The sequence below is a fragment of the Onychostoma macrolepis genome, chromosome 08 (genome assembly GCF_012432095.1).
Source record: "Onychostoma macrolepis isolate SWU-2019 chromosome 08, ASM1243209v1, whole genome shotgun sequence".
In the NCBI taxonomy this organism is placed as follows: Eukaryota; Metazoa; Chordata; class Actinopteri; order Cypriniformes; family Cyprinidae; genus Onychostoma; species Onychostoma macrolepis.
In genome coordinates, this window is record NC_081162.1 from 24,936,889 (window position 1) to 24,957,453 (window position 20,565).

At 35.6% G+C, this 20,565-nt stretch overlaps 2 protein-coding genes across 4 annotated transcripts; both read left to right on the forward strand.

The window, feature by feature from the left end:
- The first annotated feature begins 1,040 nt into the window (after window positions 1–1,040).
- On the forward strand, window positions 1,041–6,988 carry si:dkey-222n6.2 (keratin, type II cytoskeletal 8). The gene is made up of 8 exons (XM_058785559.1): window positions 1,041–1,364; window positions 1,955–2,163; window positions 3,189–3,249; window positions 3,355–3,450; window positions 3,536–3,700; window positions 3,948–4,073; window positions 4,265–4,485; window positions 6,838–6,988. Exons 1-8 carry the CDS (start codon window positions 1,101–1,103, stop codon window positions 6,848–6,850), a joined length of 1,155 nt encoding a protein of 384 aa, XP_058641542.1. The 5' UTR covers window positions 1,041–1,100; the 3' UTR covers window positions 6,851–6,988.
- A 2,581-nt stretch (window positions 6,989–9,569) lies between these two features.
- On the forward strand, window positions 9,570–20,412 carry si:ch73-233m11.2 (NACHT, LRR and PYD domains-containing protein 12). Of its 3 annotated transcripts, none has more exons than XM_058785563.1 (8): window positions 9,576–9,683; window positions 10,912–11,011; window positions 14,557–14,721; window positions 14,823–14,990; window positions 18,436–18,609; window positions 19,423–19,596; window positions 19,715–19,882; window positions 20,244–20,412. In XM_058785563.1, the coding sequence occupies exons 3-8, from the start codon at window positions 14,606–14,608 to the stop codon at window positions 20,356–20,358; spliced, it is 915 nt and encodes a 304-aa protein (XP_058641546.1). In that variant the 5' UTR covers window positions 9,576–9,683; window positions 10,912–11,011; window positions 14,557–14,605; the 3' UTR covers window positions 20,359–20,412. The 3 variants fall into 3 exon arrangements, with proteins under 3 accessions (XP_058641545.1, XP_058641546.1, XP_058641543.1); XM_058785560.1 differs by having other exon boundaries at window positions 9,578–9,683; window positions 10,759–11,011; XM_058785562.1 differs by lacking the exon at window positions 10,912–11,011 and having other exon boundaries at window positions 9,570–9,683.
- The last annotated feature ends 153 nt before the right edge of the window (window positions 20,413–20,565 follow it).

The following is a 20,565-nucleotide window of genomic DNA, read 5'->3' on the forward strand; positions in this document are numbered from 1 at the left end:
TTAAAGTTAATTTTTAAACAAATCTTTACTTTTTTTTATTATTTATTGTAAAATTATTGTGGTGAGAACTAATTTCTCATTAACCTGAACATTAAATGGTGCAGACAAAAAAAAAAAAAATCATCATCTTATATTCTCAGGCAGCATAAATCAATAATTTAAAATGGTTTCTCGTGTACATAACAACAGGTAAACATATTTGCTGTTAAATTGTGTGTACATAAATGGCCTTCCATCATTAAAAAGAAAAAAAAACTACACTACTGCAAATATATTATTTTAAAGCAAATTTCCCCCTGGTTTAGTCCTAGACTAAAATGTAAATCTGAGCTGTTTCAACTGAAAGAAACTTGCACTGACTGATCTTAAAATATATCAGTGCCTTCGTTTTGTCTTAAGATGCACACCAGTAATGCTTTTTTCTAAGGCATGTTTATAAAAAATTACTTAAATGTCTTAATTAAACTATGGACTAATCCTGGTTTAGGCTAAGCCCTGTCTAAGAAACCAGGCCATTATGTTTTTATTTGTACACTGCAAATGTAACAGATTTATGTGAAGATTTGAGAAAAATCAATGCACTCTGTTCAGAAGAGATAAACGCAAAAATTATTCAATACTGAATTGAATCAGCTGCATTGAAACAATATAGTAATTATTTCATTGAATCAAATTATTATTATTTTATTTTATTTTGTGCATGAACAATATGCCACCAAAAACCATACAAAATTAAGCAATACAAGCAAAAGCAATTCAAAATAGCACATTCAGCTATTGCAGCCCTTGCATTCATCACATATTTCAGACAATCAGGAACAGGAAATATTCTCGTAATCAAAGGTAGATCTCTTGACGTATCTGTGAATGGTCGTTCTGCTCATCGTTTGAGTTGCGTGAGCGTGCATGAATGCGGAGTGTTTACTCTGGACAACTGGTGGGCTGAACAGGTTTTTCAGAGTGAGGAATGCTAGTATATTCTCGTTTATACACAAAAACACACCCACCTGTCAGTGTATAAGTAGCCGAGTTCTCAGGAAGCACCACCTGTCTTCCTGCCATCCCTCTGTAACACATCTCTCTCTGTCTGTCTGTCCGTCATGAGCTCCTCCAGTGACAGCTTCAGCAGCCGCTCAGTGGGCTCGCACCCCCGCACTGGAGCACAAATACACCGGCAGGGGAACTCCTATTTCGGGTTTGGGAACGTGTCACCGGCTGCGGTCCCCATCAGGCCTGTGTCTGTTAACACAAGCCTCCTAACTCCCGTGGATCTTCAGCTGGACCCTGACCTGCAGGCTGTGAGGATCCAGGAGAAAGAAGAGATCAAAACTCTCAACAATCGCTTTGCCTCCTTCATCGACAAGGTGAGAGAGACTTCTTATTTCTTATCACTCATAATACAGTACATTACAGAGATCTATCTATCTATCTATCTATCTATCTATCTATCTATCTATCTATCTATCTATCTATCTATCTATCTATCTATTTGTACTGATTTTACTCAGCCGCCAGACCTGTTAACCCATATAAGGACAGAAAAGTCACAAATGAGAACTCAATTGTTTCTCCTTAATGGCAATGAGATAAATGAGAAAAAAAATGAGAGCGAACAGAATACGTTTTCTTAGAAAAAGACCAAGAAAAACAATCTCACGTGCGTCTTCCCAGCAGAGATCTCAACTATGTCTTAAACTGTGCTCAGATTGGCCGAAGCTATCAGGAATCTGAGATTTCAACATGAACTCATTCCGTTCTCATAAGATCAAATGATCGGAGCTGCTATCCACATTTATTTTACAGTTTTATTCTTACTGTATGACAGCTATTGTCTGTTGTGTGTGTATTTTATTACTCCTAAGAAACATCAAAGTTGATGCTTAACTGAAACATAACTCTCAGTTATGTTGCAAGAGCAACATTTGAGCATTAAAATGTGTTTTGTTTTTTACAGGTCCGTAAATTAGAGCAGGAGAACAAGCTTTTGGAGACTAAATGGCAGCTGCTACAGAAGGAGTCCGAACCCGAGTCTAAGCTGGAGCCCATGCTGAAGTCCTACATCACTTCCCTGCGCGCACAGCTGGAGCGGGTGAACAAAGACAAAGAACACCTGGACACGGAGCTCAGGAATGTCCACGCACAGGTTGAGGAACAAAAACAAAGGTCTGTAATCACACACTTCATCTTCAGTCTTGAGCCCGACTCGAAACCAGACATTAGTGTTCAGTTTCATGCTATAATTAGCACAGAGCAAAGTCTTTTTGTAATATTTGTCTCAGCATTCTCCAAGTCACTGTCAATATTCAATATTATTTCAGATTTAAATGTAAAATCACGTAAACAACAACAACAACAACATTCCTCACAATCATTTGATAACCACAGTTTCAGCCAAAATATGTGTTCATGTAGCTAGTAGTTCACGTCACACTACTATGCCAAGAAATACATTATAATATGTTAAGAATTTGACATGTGTAAATTTAATCTATTCACCGTAAAAAATGATAAGTTGACTTAACTTAAAAAAATTGAGGAAACCAGTTGCCTTAAAATTTTTAAGTAAATGATAATTGAATTGTCAAGTTCACTTAACTTTAAAAAATATATATTATGTACTTAATAATTTTAAGGCAACGGGTTTCCTCAATTTTTTAAAGTTAAGTCAACTTATCACTTTTTACAGTGTTCTTACTGCAGTATCCATCACTGTCATCAAAAAATAAAAATAAAATAAAACAACAGAAAGATTCTAAAACATTTGTACATGGCTTGAAGATCCTATACCATATATTATTAATACAACTCTATTGTTAATATAGTAATACTAACGGTTAAACAACTATAGTAACTGAGATTTTTTACCCATAGTTATAGCCACCATTAAAATATATTAATACAATTTAATGCAATTAATATAATTATCAATATATTCATATTTTTCATGAATATAAATGATAACATTTTGAATAAGTTTGATATATTTTCAGTTTTATATTTATTTTAGTAGCTAATTTTATGTGCTTTTACTTTTTTATCCATTGTTGTTACTTTTAAGATTTCTATGTAATTTTTAAAGATTTTTTTTTAAGCTCAATAAATTAAAGCTATTTTGAATATATTTAATCAATAACAATGCTGAGTGAAGTAACGAGATTTGTATGACAAAATTCAGTTTCCTTCAACAGGTATGAAGATGAGATTAACAACAGAAACACAGCTGAAAATGAGTTTGTTCTTCTGAAGAAGGTAAGACAAATCTAGTTGCAGAAGATGAATAGCATTAGATGACAAATAATGATAATATGCCAAGGATCTGCCAAGCTAACAAGTGCACTGTACATGTCCTGACAGGACGTGGATACAACATACTTGTATAAAAATGCATTGGAAGATAAAATAGCAACAATCCTGGAAGACCTGAACTTTTTCAAGTGCTTCTATGAACAGGTAATGCAAACTCGGATGCATGAATGAACAGCTGAACATCCTGAGATTAATCTGAGAACTTGACTTCACCTCTCTTTCTCTGTAGGAGCTGCGTGAGCTGCAGGCTGACTTGAAGGACACGTCCGTTGTGGTGCAGATGGACAACAGCAGGCAGCTGAACATGGAGAAGATCCTCGCTGATGTGAAGAGCCAGTATGAGGAGATTTCAGCATGCAGCCGAAAGGAAGCTGAGGCCTGGTATAAGAACAAGGTGAAGACCACACCTCTGACTTTTTGAGACAATGTTGAGATCTCTTCTGAAACATGAGATTACCGAGGCCTTTTCTCAAGAGAAAAATCTAGTAGCTGTTGGAGCCTTAAGCAACCTATACTTATTATTTCCTGCAGGTTCATGTTTTAAACTAATGACTAAGATTGTATTATTAATATATTTTATTTGTGCATAAAATATATTCATAATGTCATAATTGTGCATATACCCGTGTTTTCCTCCACAGTTTGACTTGATGTCATCACAGGCTGACCAGTGTAACACTGAGCTAAAAGATAATAAAGGTGCAATAGCTGATTTGAAAAGGCTGATAAAGCGACTGCAAAATGAGATAGCCTCAGCTAAATCACAGGTATGAGATAATACTCTACATCTGTTCATTGGAGCAAGCATTGGTGTCTGCTGTTGAACACCTGGGCAAACATGAGCATCCGCAGTAAATGCACTGATAACTTTCTGTACTATCGTAGATGTGCAAATGGATGTAAACAGCTTGTACAGTGACACTTTGCAGCTGTTAATTCTGTAATGACGTCATTACAGCGTGAGAGCGTGGAGGACCAAATCAAAGAAGTGGAGCGTTGTGGTGAGGAGGCGGTGCTTGATGCGAAAGAACAAATCAAAGCGCTGGAGGACGCACTGCAGAAAGCCAAACGCGAAATGACCAGACATATTCGAGACTACCAGGAGCTGATGAATGTCAAACTGGCTCTGGATATTGAGATTGCCACCTACAAGAAACTACTGGAAGGAGAAGAGAACAGGTGAAACTGTAGGGCTTCAGCAATTAACAGAGTTTAAAATAAAGTATTTTACTTATGATTATTTTTAGTATTATTTATTTTAATATTTGCATTATATTCATATTATTTTAGTAAATAATTTATTATATCTCATTTCAATATTTAATTTTTTATTGCAATATATTAATCGTTTTATTTTAAATGTTTTGTTATATATATACAGTGAGGAAAATAAGTATTTGAACACCCTGCTATTTTGCAAGTTCTCCCACTTAGAAATCATGGAGGGGTCTGAAATTGTCATCGTAGGTGCATGTCCACTGTGAGAGACATAATCTAAAAAAAATCCAGAAATCACAATGTATGATTTTTAACTATTTATTTGTATGATACAGCTGCAAATAAGTATTTGAACACCTGAGAAAATCAATGTTAATATTTGGTACAGTAGCCTTTGTTTGCAATTACAGAGGTCAAAGCGTTTCCTGTAGTTTTTCACCAGGTTTGCACACACTGCAGGAGGGATTTTGGCCCACTCCTCCACACAGATCTTCTCTAGATCAGTCAGGTTTCTGGCCTGTCGCTGAGAAACACGGAGTTTGAGCTCCCTCCAAAGATTCTCTATTGGGTTTAGGTCTGGAGACTGGCTAGGCCACGCCAGAACCTTGATATGCTTCTTACAGAGCCACTCCTTGGTTATCCTGGCTGTGTGCTTCGGGTCATTGTCATGTTGGAAGACCCAGCCTCGACCCATCTTCAATGCTCTAACTGAGGGAAGGAGGTTGTTCCCCAAAATCTTGCAATACATGGCCCCGGTCATCCTCTCCTTAATACGGTGCAGTCGCCCTGTCCCATGTGCAGAAAAACACCCCCAAAGCATGATGCTACCACCCCCATGCTTCACAGTAGGGATGGTGTTCTTGGGATGGTACTCATCATTCTTCTTCCTCCAAACACGTTTAGTGGAATTATTTACATTTACATTTATGCATTTAGCAGACGCTTTTATCCAAAGCGACTTACATTGCATTCAAGTTACAGTTTTTACATTTTATCAGCTCTTGCTTTCCCTGGGAATCGAACCCATGATCTTGGCGTTGCTAGCGCCATGCTCTACTATTTGAGCTACAGGAAAGACAGGAAATTATGACCAAAAAGTTCTATTTTGGTCTCATCTGACCACATGACTTTCTCCCATGACTCCTCTGGATCATCCAAATGGTCATTGGCAAACTTAAGTTGGGCCTGGACATGTGCTGGTTTAAGCAGGGGAACCTTCCGTGCCATGCATGATTTCAAACCATGACGTCTTAGTGTATTACCAACAGTAACCTTGGAAACGGTGGTCCCAGCTTTTTTCAGGTCATTGACCAGCTCCTCCCGTGTAGTTCTGGGCTGATTTCTCACCTTTCTTAGGATCATTGAGACCCCACGAGGTGAGATCTTGCATGGAGCCCCAGTCCGAGGGAGATTGACAGTCATGTTTAGCTTCTTCCATTTTCTAATGATTGCTCCAACAGTGGACCTTTTTCACCAAGCTGCTTGGCAATTTCCCGTAGCCCTTTCCAGCCTTGTGGAGGTGTACAATTTTGTCTCTAGTGTCTTTGGACAGCTCTTTGGTCTTGGCCATGTTAGTAGTTGGATTCTTACTGATTATATGGGGTGGACAGGTGTCTTTATGCAGCTAACGACCTCAAACAGGTGCATCTAATTTAGGATAATAAATGGAGTGGAGGTGGACATTTTAAAGGCAGACTAACAGGTCTTTGAGGGTCAGAATTCTAGCTGATAGACAGGTGTTCAAATACTTATTTGCAGCTGTATCATACAAATAAATAGTTAAAAATCATACATTGTGATTTCTGGATTTTTTTTAGATTATGTCTCTCACAGTGGACATGCACCTACGATGACAATTTCAGACCCTCCATGATTTCTAAGTGGGAGAACTTGCAAAATAGCAGGGTGTTCAAATACTTATTTTCCTCACTGTATGTATATATATATATATATATAGTTCAGATGCAAAAGCCTCTAAGTGCCATCTAAAATTTTCATCTAAAATTAGCATTTGTATCAGGCTGCTATGTTTAGGTTCAGTTCTTTTACTCTAATGGCAATATATAGGTCCTTTTCTATGCAATTAAAATGAAATAACTGAATATAAATATAGGAGCTTGAGAAAATGCTCATTTTAGAAGAAAATTTCAGATGGCATTTAGAGGCTTTTGCATCTGAACTCTTCATATATATATATATATATATATATATCATTATATAAATTATGAATTAACTGAAATAAGTGGTCAAAAGTAGGTAAAAGTGAAAGGTAAGAAGATAATAACTCAGTAAATCTGATCTCTTTCCCATCAGGCTTGGACGATAGTCCACTGTAAACATCCATCCAGCCCATAAACGCTAAAGAACAGCAAGTATCTGATTGTCTGCACGTCATCTCATCCCTGCTTGCCAATGCTGAATAAAGATTAGTAGTGAGCAACTGAAAAAAATAAAGAAAATAAATATTTACATATAAAAAAAAAAGTTATATTCTGTTTTTTGCTTTCACAGCCTGCTCATACATCAAATAGTTTGGGTTTTTTTGTGTTCTCAATGTTTTATTATAATTACCTGAACTGTTTTCTTTTTGTTATATGGTGGTCAAATTATTAGTACCTTCATTAATTATTTTTGCTGTTTTTTTTAAATGCCCTTTATGTATAGACTTGATTGATTTACCCTTGTCCCAGACTCAGACTTGTAATCTGAAACTATTACAAATAATTTTAAAAGTAAATTTTAAATTGTAAAAATGTAATTAATAATGTAAAAGTAAATGTATAAAAAACGTAGGGATTATTTCCTTTGTTTAATGCGGTAAATTCTAAAATGGGTATTAATATATTCCACCTTTACGTGTATTACATAAGACAGCTTCAAATTACAAAAATGTATGTGGCACAGTGTCATCTGAAGAATCTGAAGCATCTTGTCATCATCTGAGAAGAGCTGTGATTAGAGGCCAGACAGCTTTGCCCAGGTCATGGTCGAAAACTAATACAGGGGTGAAGTGTGTCATTTTGTCTTCAAAGAGAGAAACAGGCCTGATAAGATTCCTTTACAAACACACAACCATGATGAATGATAACAAATTTTGCCTTTTTCTCATGTGACTGACTGACGACTCCTATTCAAGCCAACAAAAACACAGGGCAAAATAAACAGCTAAGCAACTAACTCCACTAATTGAAACGTGATAGTCAAATATTTATAGGGACATGTCATAGCATCCCTACTAAATCCTTTGCCCTTGACAGACAGACAGACACACACACACACACACACACACACACACACAGACAGGTCCATAATCCTGACACCATGGTTGTAGTATACACAAATTAACCACTGTTACACTACCCATAGTTTAACCATGGTATTTGTAGTAAGACCAAATGATTCGCAATCGGCGCTCCAAAGTTCTGATCTGAATCACAAACCCACTCCGAAGTTCCGATCTAAAATCAATGATTCCTGAACCCGCTACGAAGACCCGATCTGAATGATTCATGACCCCGCATCGAAGTCCCAATCTGAATCAAATGATTAGCGATCCGCGCTCCAAAGTTTCAATCTAAAGCAAATGATTCGCGATACCTACCGTGTCCCGATCTGAATCAAATGATTCGTGATCCCTGCTCTGAAATTCCGATCTAGCAAATGCTCTGCATTATGCTCTCCGTACTCCCAATCTGAATCAGTTTCGCGATACCCCTGATAGTAGCTACTACATGTACATCATGGAGATGTCAATTTGACGTCTGCATTTACATCTGGAAGATGTATTTTTTACGTCTATAGGACGCTTCCTTTCAGATGTCAAAAAGACGTTTATTAGATGTCTTTAAGATGTTAATGATATAGAATATAGGTAAAACCGACATCTTACATCTCTCAGATGTTTGTACACAGCAGATGCTTTCCAGATCAATCGACCTGTCTGTGTGCCTTCTGGGACATGAAGTTCTGATCTAAATCAAATGATTTGCGAACTCACTCAAAGTCCCGGTCTGAATCAAATTATTCGCGATACGATTAGAGCGTTTCAAATGTGAATCATTTTGCGACGCAATGGTTTAACTGATTCAGAGTTTCAAAAAACTCCATTTCACCCATCACAACATGTGCTTTTTAAAATCATCCCTGCAAGCCTGCAGTGGCCCTTTACCTTAGGCTAGGGCCCTTGTTTTCACTATAAATACTTTTTAGCTACTATAACTTAAGTCTCTGGGAAAAACTATTAAATTATATATCTGAAATGGATGCAGTCACCACATAACTAATGTCTGTATTGTCAAAAATGTATAGTAGTCAAAGGGATTTCAAATCAATGGATTTATTAAATACAATTCAGGTTAATACAGCTAATTTAACACTCTGAAAGAGACTACATATCATCTATACCAGGGTTCCTCAGATCTTTCCCTGGAGGGCCAATCTGCTGCAGAGTTTAGCTCCAACCCTGATCAAACTCACCTACCTGTGATTTTCTAATGATCTTGAAGACTCTGATTAGCATGCTCAGGTGTGTTTGATTAGGGTTAGAGCTAAACTCTGCAGGAGTGGGCCAGATTTGAGGATTCCTGATCTATACAAATATAAAAATACTACAAATTAGCAAAAATACCAAATTATTACTTTGACCTGCTGAAAATATGATTTGATGTGCTAAAGTATTCATTCCCCTGAGGTCTCTCGACTAGTCAGCAGACGGTGGTAGCGCTGCTTTCATCCACCCGCTTGATCTCTTGAATTCTGCAACCACACCTTTAACTCACTCTTAACTTCAGAATCAGGAGGACTTGGCTGAAAGGGGCATTTTCAAACAGCCTCTGAAAAGCAAATCGGCCTATATTAGGGATCTTCAAATCTGGCTCATTAAACTCACTTTCCTGCAGAGTTTAGCTCCAACTTCGACAAATCTCACCCACCTGTGATTTTCTAATGATCCTGAAGACACTGGTTAGCATGCTCAGGTGTGTTTGATTAGGGTTAGAGCTAAACAGGTTCTAAAATTGTTGCATCTGATTATAGTCTATATGATAGTCAACGTAAAAACAGCAAATGGGAGAAGCAGATGAACACAATAATTTAGTAGTTGCTGGATATTGGTAGGGAGTCATGTCCCTAGTACACCGTTGGTATACCTTGAGCGCAATGTAAGTTGCCAAATGCATAAGTTTAACATAAAAACGTGAAAGAAATATTATGATGTAAGTTGGCCCTAGGTGGCACTGTTTAACTTCTCTTTGGTTCCACAGTGTTGCCAACTAATTTTCAGGAAAAGTTGCTAAATGCAGGTCGATTTGTTGCTAAACGTTGCTAAATGACCTTGTGACATCATTGGATGATTATGTCATTATGTAATCATGACGCAAAACTGCATAGAATACACATTTGAAATTACTCAAATCTCAGCAAAGAATATTATTTGAAATATGTTCATTTAGATTTTTGTAAAAATAAACATTTAATATATTATTTGTAAAAGCAAAATGAAAATTTTTATTATTTTATTTTTTAAATAAAACATTGGATTCTTGAAACGTTACATTTTTGATCAATTGCACTTTATTTGTTCTCCAAATAATTAGTAGCCTAAAACTACACATGATTAACAATTACAGTTTTAAGCAGTGAATTGCTAGTAAGTTAAATGCTACACACTAAGGCAGGGATGCTCAAATCTGGCCCTCGAGATCCACTTTCCTGCAGAGTTCAGCTCTAACCCTAATCAAACACACCTGAGCATGCTAATCAATGTCTTCAAGATCATTAGAAAATCACAGGTAGGTGAGTTTGATCAGGGTTGGAGCTAAACTCTGCAGCAGATTGGCTCTCCAGGGAAAGATCTGAGGAACCCTGCTCTAAGGAAAGTTCATAAAATAGGGCACAGTGTTCTTCATATGTTAATATGAAGGAATTTTGTTTTAATTTTTTACCAGCATATTTTAAATGACAATGCATTTAGATAGATAAGCAGATTTTGATATAAGATCAACTGTGTTCATAACTGATTAACAATTATAGGAACAAACTAACAACTAAGGTGTTTCATAAATGAACAATTATTTTTTTAACGAGTGCAACTAGCTTCACATTTGATGTGTGTACTGCTAGGCACTGCTTAGTAACTGCTTGGTTAAGAGGAAAAGTGTATGCTTTTTTTCGTTATTTGAGTCCATTTTCAAAAGTTGCCAAATACATTTTAAAAATAGCTCAATTTGTTGCTAGGTGCTTTTTGGAAAAGTTGCTAGGTTAGTCTGAAAAGTTGCTAAATTGGCAACACTGGAACTTTCCGCATTGGGATGAGTCATGAGCATGATAGGCATAACTCGCTTCCTCGTTCCCCTGATTAAATGGCACCGACCGTCCCGTCCCGTCCAGCATGTCAGAAACACAGCAGTAGCCTACACAGGCCATCTGTTAACTGCAGGATTTCTCATGATATCGGGATCTGCAGCCATGCACAGCGAGATTTCATATGGTGAGCAAACACTGCTTTGAGTTTGAAACCTCAACTTTTTGTTGTTCAGCATGAGTTTTAGTTTATGAGTTCAAATTCTAATGAAATTGTACTGTAATGTTGGCTCATTTTTAATTATAGGAATGGCATGAATTTACATTACATTTCAAAGAAATTCAACAAAATTCTTCAGTGTTTCAACTCAAAAGTTCTGAACGAGTTTTGAATGTTTGTAATAACTTTATATTCCGACCTAATGTAGATTTTGTAATATGTCGCAAATGTATTTTGTGTAGCTTTTTTCAGATAAACACGCATAAGCATTTCTAATTTATTCTTTTAAAAATACCCTAAATTGCATGGAACACACACAAACCATTTACTATTGTAATCGTATATTTATTAACTTAATCTTTAATCTCTGTTAAAGTGGGAATTATGGTCACACAATTCTGAGGAAATTATCTGTCTACGAGTCATTAGTCCTATAAAAGGGCAAGGCAGACGGTGTTTGAAGTTCATTCTTGTCAGATTGCACAATTAATGGAAATTAATAGAAATGATGCTTCTGTCGAAATACCATGAAGTAAACATGTGAATAGCAATAATTATCCAATGTGCACACTTTTGGAATAAAAGCCCAAATGGATGTTGAGTAGTGGAGCCCTTTGTTAGTTGTGCTAAACGGTTAATCGCATCCAAAATAAGAGTTTTTGTTTACATAATGTGTGTACTGTATATTTATTATGCATATATAAATACACACATACAGTATATATTTTGAAAATATTTCCATTTATATTCCTAAAGCTTATTATATATAAGATTTTTCTTAGATGCGTGTGTGTATATATGTATGTACATAAACAAACACTCATTATGTAACCAAACTTTTATTTTGGATGGGATTAATCGTTTGACGGCACTATCAAAAAAATAAATGGGAACAAATGGGACTGAATATGTACAGTTGTCTATTTTATTAAAAATATCAACTACCTATTTTTTTTAAAATGTACTTTGCTTTTTTTTTTTTTTTATATAAATTTATTCATTGTTTGAATAACCATGGAAATGTAATTGTTACAACTAACAGTCCACTGAAGGCGAGCGTAGTGAGAACCCAAGTGCAGTTCATTTACAAAGTGATCCAAAATACAAACAATCCAGACAGACGAAGATTTGACTTGGCATGGCATGAACGGGCTTGACATGAACAAACTAGACTCACTGACAGCAGGTTACAACAATCAATACACGACCAGGAACAAAGGCAATGACATGACTACTTATAGCAAACAAGACTGAACACATGACAAGAAACAACCAATCAGAACGTGACTCAAAGAACAAGGGAACCAATAGCATGAAGACATGAGGGCAAGGGAAGCATGAAACAAACAGGAACCGTGACTAAACTTCAAAATAAAAGACATGAGAACATGAACATGAAACCAAACCCAAAACAGACATAAATTACAATGTTTTTTGTGATCACGTTAAATACAAATTTGGTCATATTAAAAATATTTTATGACGTGACGCTCATTATCTACTTGTTTAAAAAGACAGGTTTATGGTGCGTGTTATCGGATTACACTAACTGTAGTTGGATTAACCTTTGCCTATGGAGAATGAATATATACATACATGCATACATACAGGTGATGGTCATATAATTAGAATATCATCAAAAAGTTGATTTATTTCACTAATTCCATTCAAAAAGTGAAACTTGTATATTATATTAATTCATTACACACAGACTGATATATTTCAAATGTTTATTTCTTTTAATTTTGATGATTAGAGCACGTGTGTGTGTATATATACAGTGAGGAAAATAAGTATTTGAACACCCTGCTATTTTGCAAGTTCTCCCACTTAGAAATCATGGAGGGGTCTGAAATTGTCATCGTAGGTGCATGTCCACTGTGAGAGACATAATCTAAAAAAAAAAAAATTGAGTGAAAAGTGATTTCTTGATTCAGCAGGTCTGACAGTGATCAGGCCTGGGTGTGGTTCGTGAAATTTAACTCAGCTTTCTAAAATTATGTGGTTAATCACAGTTCTTTCGTGATTTAACAGGAGGGGTCAATTAATTTTTGTATTTACTTGCATTATCTTTGTGTAAAATTAAAACTAGTTTGATCTGAATCTTTTAAGTGTGACAAATATGCAAAAAAACAAGAAGGGGGGCAAAAACTTTTTCACAGCACTGTATTACATTTTATTTTATTTTTCTTTAATAATCATTGCTATATAGATGATAACTTTGTCTAGTGCTCTTATGAATGTTATTAGCATGATTTGTGAAAATGTAAATACTATACTGAATGACGCAGCATAGACTTCTTCATGGTTCGTGTTTGCATAGGCATTTCATTTCGTTCTGTAACCTACTTGTTCTACAGATCTGTGTAGTGTTTTGGCAGCATTGATAACGTTTCTGACAGATAATATCGTGATATTTTTTGTTTCCCTTACCGAATGTGCTATCCTGTCAGCAATAACCTGTCCATGGGCTTTTTTGATTATTGTCAGTTTAAGTGCAGGCAATGCAGTGTTGCCAGATATTCAAAATAACTGAAATTTTCAAATCTTTTGCAAATAATATAAAGATATTGCTGTCCCTAAACTGCAACTTCCCACTTTATTAACTTTCTAAAGTGTCAAATTACACTGAACAAAATTATAAACGCAACACTTTTGTTTTTTTGCCCCCATTTTTGAACTGAACTCAAAGATCTAAGACTTTTTCTATGTACACACAAGGCCTATTTCTCTCAAATATTGTTCACAAATCTGTCTAAATCTGTGTTAGTGAGCACTTCTCCTTTGCCGAGATACTCCATCCACCTCACAGGTGTGGCATTGTGCTGTGTGATAAAACTGCACATTTTAGAGTGGCCTTTTATTGTGGCCAGCCTAAGGCACACCTATGCAATAATCATGCTGTCTAATCAGCATCTTGTTATGCCACACCTGTGAGGTGGATGGAGTATCTCGGCAAAGGAGAAGTGCTCACTAACACAGATTTAGACAGATTTGTGAACAATATTTGAGAGAAATGGGCCTTTCGCGTACATAGAAAAAGTCTTAGATCTTTAAGTTCAGCTCATGAAAAATGGGGGCAAAAACAAAAGTGTTGCGTTCATAATTTTGTTCAGTGTAAGTGAAAAAGAAAAGTCCAAAAAAAGATTAGAATACATATTATAATATAATATGGATCTGGCAACATGGATGCTGTGCCCGCACTCACAATTCTCTCAAGACTCGTTTACAGAGGTCCGGACCTCGGTGACCTCATAGCTGACGGGCTTGCCCGGCTGGGATTTCTAAATTTGCCTAAAATGTCTGAATTTTGTCTTTGTTTTCCTATTGACAAGCTCTCTGCAGTCCTACATTATATGGATGCATATTTGCATTGCTTTGACTGTTCTCTGTAGATCCCGCCTCTCATGTACCTGAATGCTATTGGTCAAAAGAGCACATGTGGTCACCCTAATCATTCTTGGTGCTGGCTCTTGCTCGAACACTTGCTGAAGTGTCATTGTCTTGTTCAGCTTGTGTAGATGCTCATTGACTGCAGCTGATTGTGAAGCTCTGGCTCAGATGCTCTCTGGAGGCTCTCCACTGCGAGTGCTCAATCTGAGTGGGACTTATATGGAGGATCAAGGCCTTATTCATCTCAGCAGTGCACTGGAGAACTGCAGACTACTTGAAATTGAGTACACTTGCACTATTCAAATTACAGTCAGTATTTTGGGAATATAGCAATGAAATCCTTACGGTATGTTAACAGTTGTTTGTGTGTGCATGTGTTCTGCAGTCTGTCCTCGTGTTCACTGACGATGGCATCCATGCCTGCGCTCTCTTCGGCTCTGCGCAGCGGTTTTTCAGAGCTGAGGAAGCTAAACCTGAGCCGGAACACAGTGATGGATGATGGGATAGAGCTGATCTCACAAGTTTTAAAGAAAGGCTGCCTCAACACATTGAAGTAACACGCATGACCAACACACAAGCCTAAAAAAATCACCTCTACACACCTCTAAAAAACTACCGGTCAAAAGTTTTAAAAAAGTAAGATTTGTTTTTTGAAGAAGTCTCTTCTGCTCACCAAGCCTGCATTTATTTGATCCGAAGTACAGAAAAAACACTACAATTTTGAAATATTTTTACTATTTTAAAATGACTGTTTTCTATATGAATATATTATAAAATGTAATTTATTCGTGTTTTTTTTTTTTTGTTTTGTTTATTTTTTAGCATCATTACTCCAGTCACATGATCCTTCGGAAATCATTCTAATATTCTGATTTGCTGCTCAAAAAACATTTTTTACTATTATGCTGAAAACAGCTGAGTAGAATCTTTTTTTCAGGTTTCTTTGATGAATAGAAAGTTCAGAAGAACAGCATTTATCTGAAATAGAAATATTTTGTGACATTATAAATGTCTTTATCATCACTTTTGATCAATTTAAAGCATCCTTGCTAAATAAAAGTATTAATTTCTATAATTTCTTTACCAAAAAAAATAAATGATTCTGACTCCAAGCTTTTGAATAATCTTACAAAAGCTTTTTATTTCAGATAAATGCTGATCTTTGGATCTTTCTGTATCAAAGAATCCTGAAAAAATAAAAAAATAATAAAAATTAATGTTAATAAATATTGATGATAATAATAATAATCATAATAAATGTTTCTTGAACAGCAAATCAGCAGATTACTTCAACTTTCAACTTAAACTTTTATTTATTTGTATAGCACATTTTAACGCAATTTTATTGCCCAAAGTGCTTCACAATTTAAAAGAAAGCATATACAAAGATTAAAACAATGACATCTGACATAATTAGTAAGAATAAACCACTTGATGAACCAACCCACATGTGACAAATACCCTTTATCGGGTGTTGTTCCTCTATGAAAGAACTCTACGAAGGTCTTTTCTCTACGAAAGCTAATGTAAAAAGATGAGTTTTCAACTGAGACTTAAAAACTTCTAAGGATGGAGCCTGGCGAATATGAAGTGGAAGACTATTCCACAATTTGGGAGCCACAACCATAAATGCTCTATCACCTTTAGACTTTTTTTTTTTTTTTAGAACGAGGAACCGACAGTAACAGTTTATCTGCTGATCTCAGTGTCCTAGCTGATGTGTGGTACTCTAAAAGATTAGTGATATAACTTGGGGACATGTTATGAAGTGCTTTAAAAACCATCAATAAAATCTTAAAATCGATCCTGTACTGAACTGGTAGCCAATGGAGAGAGGATAATATTGGAGTGATATGATCTCTTTTCTTCGTGCCTGTCAAAAGTCTGGCTGCAGCATTCTGTACAATTTGCAGACGAGATAGTTGTCGCTGACAGATCCCAACATAAAGAGAATTGCAATAGTCCAATCTCGAGGTAATAAATGCATGGACTACGGTCTCTAAATCTTTAAAACTAAGAATGGGTTTTAACCTGAAATCATTCTAAGTTGGTAAAACTACTTTTACTACCGATTTTATCTGATTGTCAAAGCTAAGAGTTGAGTCGATTTATGACACCCAGGTTTCTTACACTGTTTTTTACAATTATTTCTAAAGGAGCAATAGTACTAGAAATCATCTCTTTAAATTTTGGTTGACCAAAAATAATTATCTCTGATTTCTTTTCATTTAGCTGAAGAAAATTTTTAGACAACCAAATTTTGACCTCTTCCAGACAGAGTATCAGGGACTGTAGCGAGTGCTCGTTCCCGACTTTAAGTGGTAAATATATCTGAGTGTCATCGGCATACATATGATATGAAATGTCGTGGCGATGACATATAGATCCAAGTGGGCACATGTACAATGAAAATAATGTAGGGCCCAGAATAGAACCTTGAGGAAGACCATATTTTAAAGGAGCCACAGAAGATGAAGTATTTGCGAAGATAACAAAAAATGTTCTATCATGCAAATATGAGTGAAACCATTTTAAAGCTGTTCCTTTGATGCCTACATCACACTCCGAACGTTTTAAAAGGATCGAGTGATCAACAGTGTCGAATGCTGCACTGAGATCCAGCATAATTAAAACAACCCCCAACCCAGAGTCAACTGCCATCAGTAAATCGTTCACAACTTTTACCAAAGCGGTCTCTGTACTATGACCAGCTCTAAATCCAGATTGGAATTTATCCAGAATATCATTTTCAGTTAAAAAAGGTGTAATTTGAGAGAGAACAACCTTTTCTAAAACTTTAGATAAACATGGTAATTTAGAAATTGGGCGGAAATTATTCAGCTCTGTAGGGTCAAGACCTGATTTTTTTAAGTAAGGGAGAGACCACTGCTTGCTTAAGACAGGGTGGAACAACACCATTAATTAAAGAGCTATTCACAATAGATAATATACAAGGACCCATAATTTCGAACAGATCCTTTAAAAAGTGAGGAGGAATGGGATCTAAAGGAGTATGTGACAGTTTCATATGTTTAACAATGCCCTCCAGAGCTGGAAGAGAGACAAGATCAAAGCAATCAAATATACAAGAACTTGGCATAGAGGCTGCTAGAACACTGAGAGGATACAATATCTTCTCTGATTGACTCAATCTTTCTTATAAAAAAGTGCAAAAAATCCTCACAGGTATGTGAAATTGAGTCAATAGGGGATCCTATAACTGGGTTTAGCACAGTGTTTATTGTGCTAAACAAAGCTCTAGGACAGTGAGCAGTTCTACTAATTAAATCAGAAAAGTATTTTGTTCTAGCAGTTTTAACTGCATACTGATATTTATTAAGAGATTCCTGTAATATTGCAAAGGAAATTTGTAATTTGTCTCTCTTCCATCTACGTTCTGCTTTTCTGCATGCTTGTCTGAGAGCTCGTGTTTCATTATTAAACCATGGCTGAGACAAGGACTTAGACTTTTTTAGTCTGATTGGAGCAACATCATTAATAATTTCCAGACATATAGAATTAAAAACAAGAGTCAACTCCTCTGTGTGCAATGAGGGTCCAGAGGCCTCTATAATAGAGGAAACTGGGCTTTTAACATTTAACATAAACATGGGATTAGAATGATTTCCGAAGGATTATGTGACTGGAGTAATGATGCTAAAAATTCAGTTTTGAAATCACAGGAATAAATTACATTTGAAAATATATTCAAATAGAAAACAGTTATTTTAAATGGTTTAATTTTTTTTTTTTGCTGTACTTCGGATCAAATAAATGCAGACTTGATGAGTAGACGAGACTTAAAAAAAAAAAAAAACATTAAAATTCTTACTGTTCTAAAACTTTTGACAGGTAGTGTGTGTGTAATATGTATATGTGCGTTATTTATATATATAATATATATAAAACAATATGGTTGCAAAATTAACTACAAAATTTTGTGTACAGTATTGGATATGGAATCTTGTATGACTGATTTGTTTTTTTTTTAATCGCAGTATGTCTAGCTGTGAGTTGACTGGCTCCTGCTGCTCTTCTCTGGCAGCTGCCCTCCAATCAGAAACCTGCTGTCTGACTGAGCTGGATCTGTCCATAAATGATCTCGGCCAATCAGGAGCGATGCAGATATGTGAAGCACTTAAGGCTCCTACATGCACACGGGAAAAACTGGAGTATGTATGCAAATGAGCTGTTTTTAACCACATTGTTGTTGATCGATTTGATCATGTGGGAAGTGCAGAGAGTTGAGGCATGTTAGGTTATGATATTAATGGTTAATATTTTTCCTTGTTGGATCAGTAGAAAATACACTAAAAGTTGGGGATAACTAAGTTGTTTTTTTGTTGTTGAAAGAAATCATTATTTTACTCAGTAAGGATGCATTATTTTGTTTGAAAATGGCAGTAAAGAATGTTACAAAATATTTCTATTTCAAATAAATGCCCTATTTTCTAACTTTGTTCATCAAAAAATTTGCACACAGTTTTCGGCATAAATAATATGAAATGTTTCTTGATCAGCAAATCAAAATGTTGGCTCTGACCGTGTTACACTAAAGACTGGAGTAATGATGCTGAAAATTCAGCTTTACCATCACAGGAATAAATTACATTTAAAAATATATTAAAATAGAAAACAGTTGTTTAAAATTGTAATAATATTTCACAATATTCAACTGTATTTATAATCAAATAAATGCAGACTTGGTGAGCATAATACTTTTCAAAAACATTAAAACATCTTGATGACCGCAAACATTTGTTTTGCAGAGAAAATATTGTTTCTGATTCAAGAACATTAATGCATTTTAATAAAAGGTTATGGAAACAATCATTTAAACTACTTTAAAATGAGATGCAGTGATGAATCATGCACAGTAAGACTAGGGACAATTACATTTATGAAGAAATAAATTTCAGTGCCATGTTGAAGTTCCTGGGGGCTTGATTATGTGAAATCTAAGCAGCGAGTGTGTTTTGGTGTAGAATGAACAGATGTGAGTTGACCGAGGAGGTGTTTGGAGCGCTGGGGAGTATTTTGGTGTCTGCCATGTCAAAGCTCGTCAGTCTCTCGGTAGCAGTGAACGATGTGGGCGATGCTGGAGTCAAACACATTTGGGAGGCGCTGAGACACAAACACTGCAAACTACAGCACCTGGAGTGAGTAAAATCATCATACTCATGCCCTCAGTAGCAACTAACACAATTAGAGATTGACTGAAACGCATTAAATCACACTTGATGATTGAATTGTCCCCGTCTCGTCTTGTTTCTTCAGTCTGGAGATGGTGTCGCTCACAGACGCTTGCGTCGAGGAGTTATGTGAATCTGTTGCTTCCTGTAGCACCTCATCAACTCTCATCCTAAAGAACAATGGCATGACTGACTCCTCCGTACCGCGACTGGTCAAATTAATGCAGGACTGTCCGCTAACGACCGAGCTAAAGTAAGTTCAGTCCATAAATGTACACATTCCCACACAGAAATAAAATATATTTTCAGATATTGTAGTTTTTAAATGCATTTATAAATGTATTTTTTGCAGTATAAAGTATGTTTAAATGTATTTTTAAACTATTTAATAAAATTAAGTTTTTAAATATATTTTAAAATGTATAAAATGGCCAATATACATACTAAATGTATACTTATATTAAAAAATAAATATAAAAAGTACATTTTAAAAAATAATTTATGCTGTAAAACATTTTCTACATATATTTTGGCCGAATATACCTTATGATTTTGTCACATCTCAACATGATGTACTTCATGTGATAACATTATTTTTCTCTTATTTTTTCCAGTCTGAAGTATAATGACTTCAGTGAAGATGTTTTTGAGTTGATGGACAAATATTGTTTATTAGACAAACACATCTCACCTGCATCACTTGGATCACCTGCATATTTATCTGCATAAAAATATTGTTTTTAAAATAGATGCATGCTTCAAGTATAAAAATGCTTTTATTAATGCGTATTCTATTCCATTTAATTCCTTAGACCAAAAGACAAAGTGACTTCCTTTAGTGGCTTTTTTACGGTTTTATACAGTGGCCCCAACAAGAATGAATGTCTTTGCATCTGTAACCAAGTATAATAAAAAGTAGTATTTATATAGGAAATG

Bases quoted from the DNA above. Each gene is read 5' to 3' on its own strand.
- si:dkey-222n6.2 (XM_058785559.1), top strand. From the start codon at position 1,101: ATGAGCTCCTCCAGTGACAGCTTCAGCAGCCGCTCAGTGGGCTCGCAC. The intron at 1,365-1,954 runs GTGAGAGAGACT...TGTTTTTTACAG, and splicing joins TTGCCTCCTTCATCGACAAG to GTCCGTAAATTAGAGCAGGA. The intron at 3,701-3,947 runs GTGAAGACCACA...TTTCCTCCACAG, and splicing joins AGGCCTGGTATAAGAACAAG to TTTGACTTGATGTCATCACA.
- si:ch73-233m11.2 (XM_058785560.1), top strand. From the start codon at position 10,884: ATGGCACCGACCGTCCCGTCCCGTCCAGCATGTCAGAAACACAGCAGT. The intron at 11,012-14,556 runs GTGAGCAAACAC...TGTCTTGTTCAG, and splicing joins GCACAGCGAGATTTCATATG to CTTGTGTAGATGCTCATTGA. The intron at 19,883-20,243 runs GTAAGTTCAGTC...TATTTTTTCCAG, and splicing joins CCGCTAACGACCGAGCTAAA to TCTGAAGTATAATGACTTCA.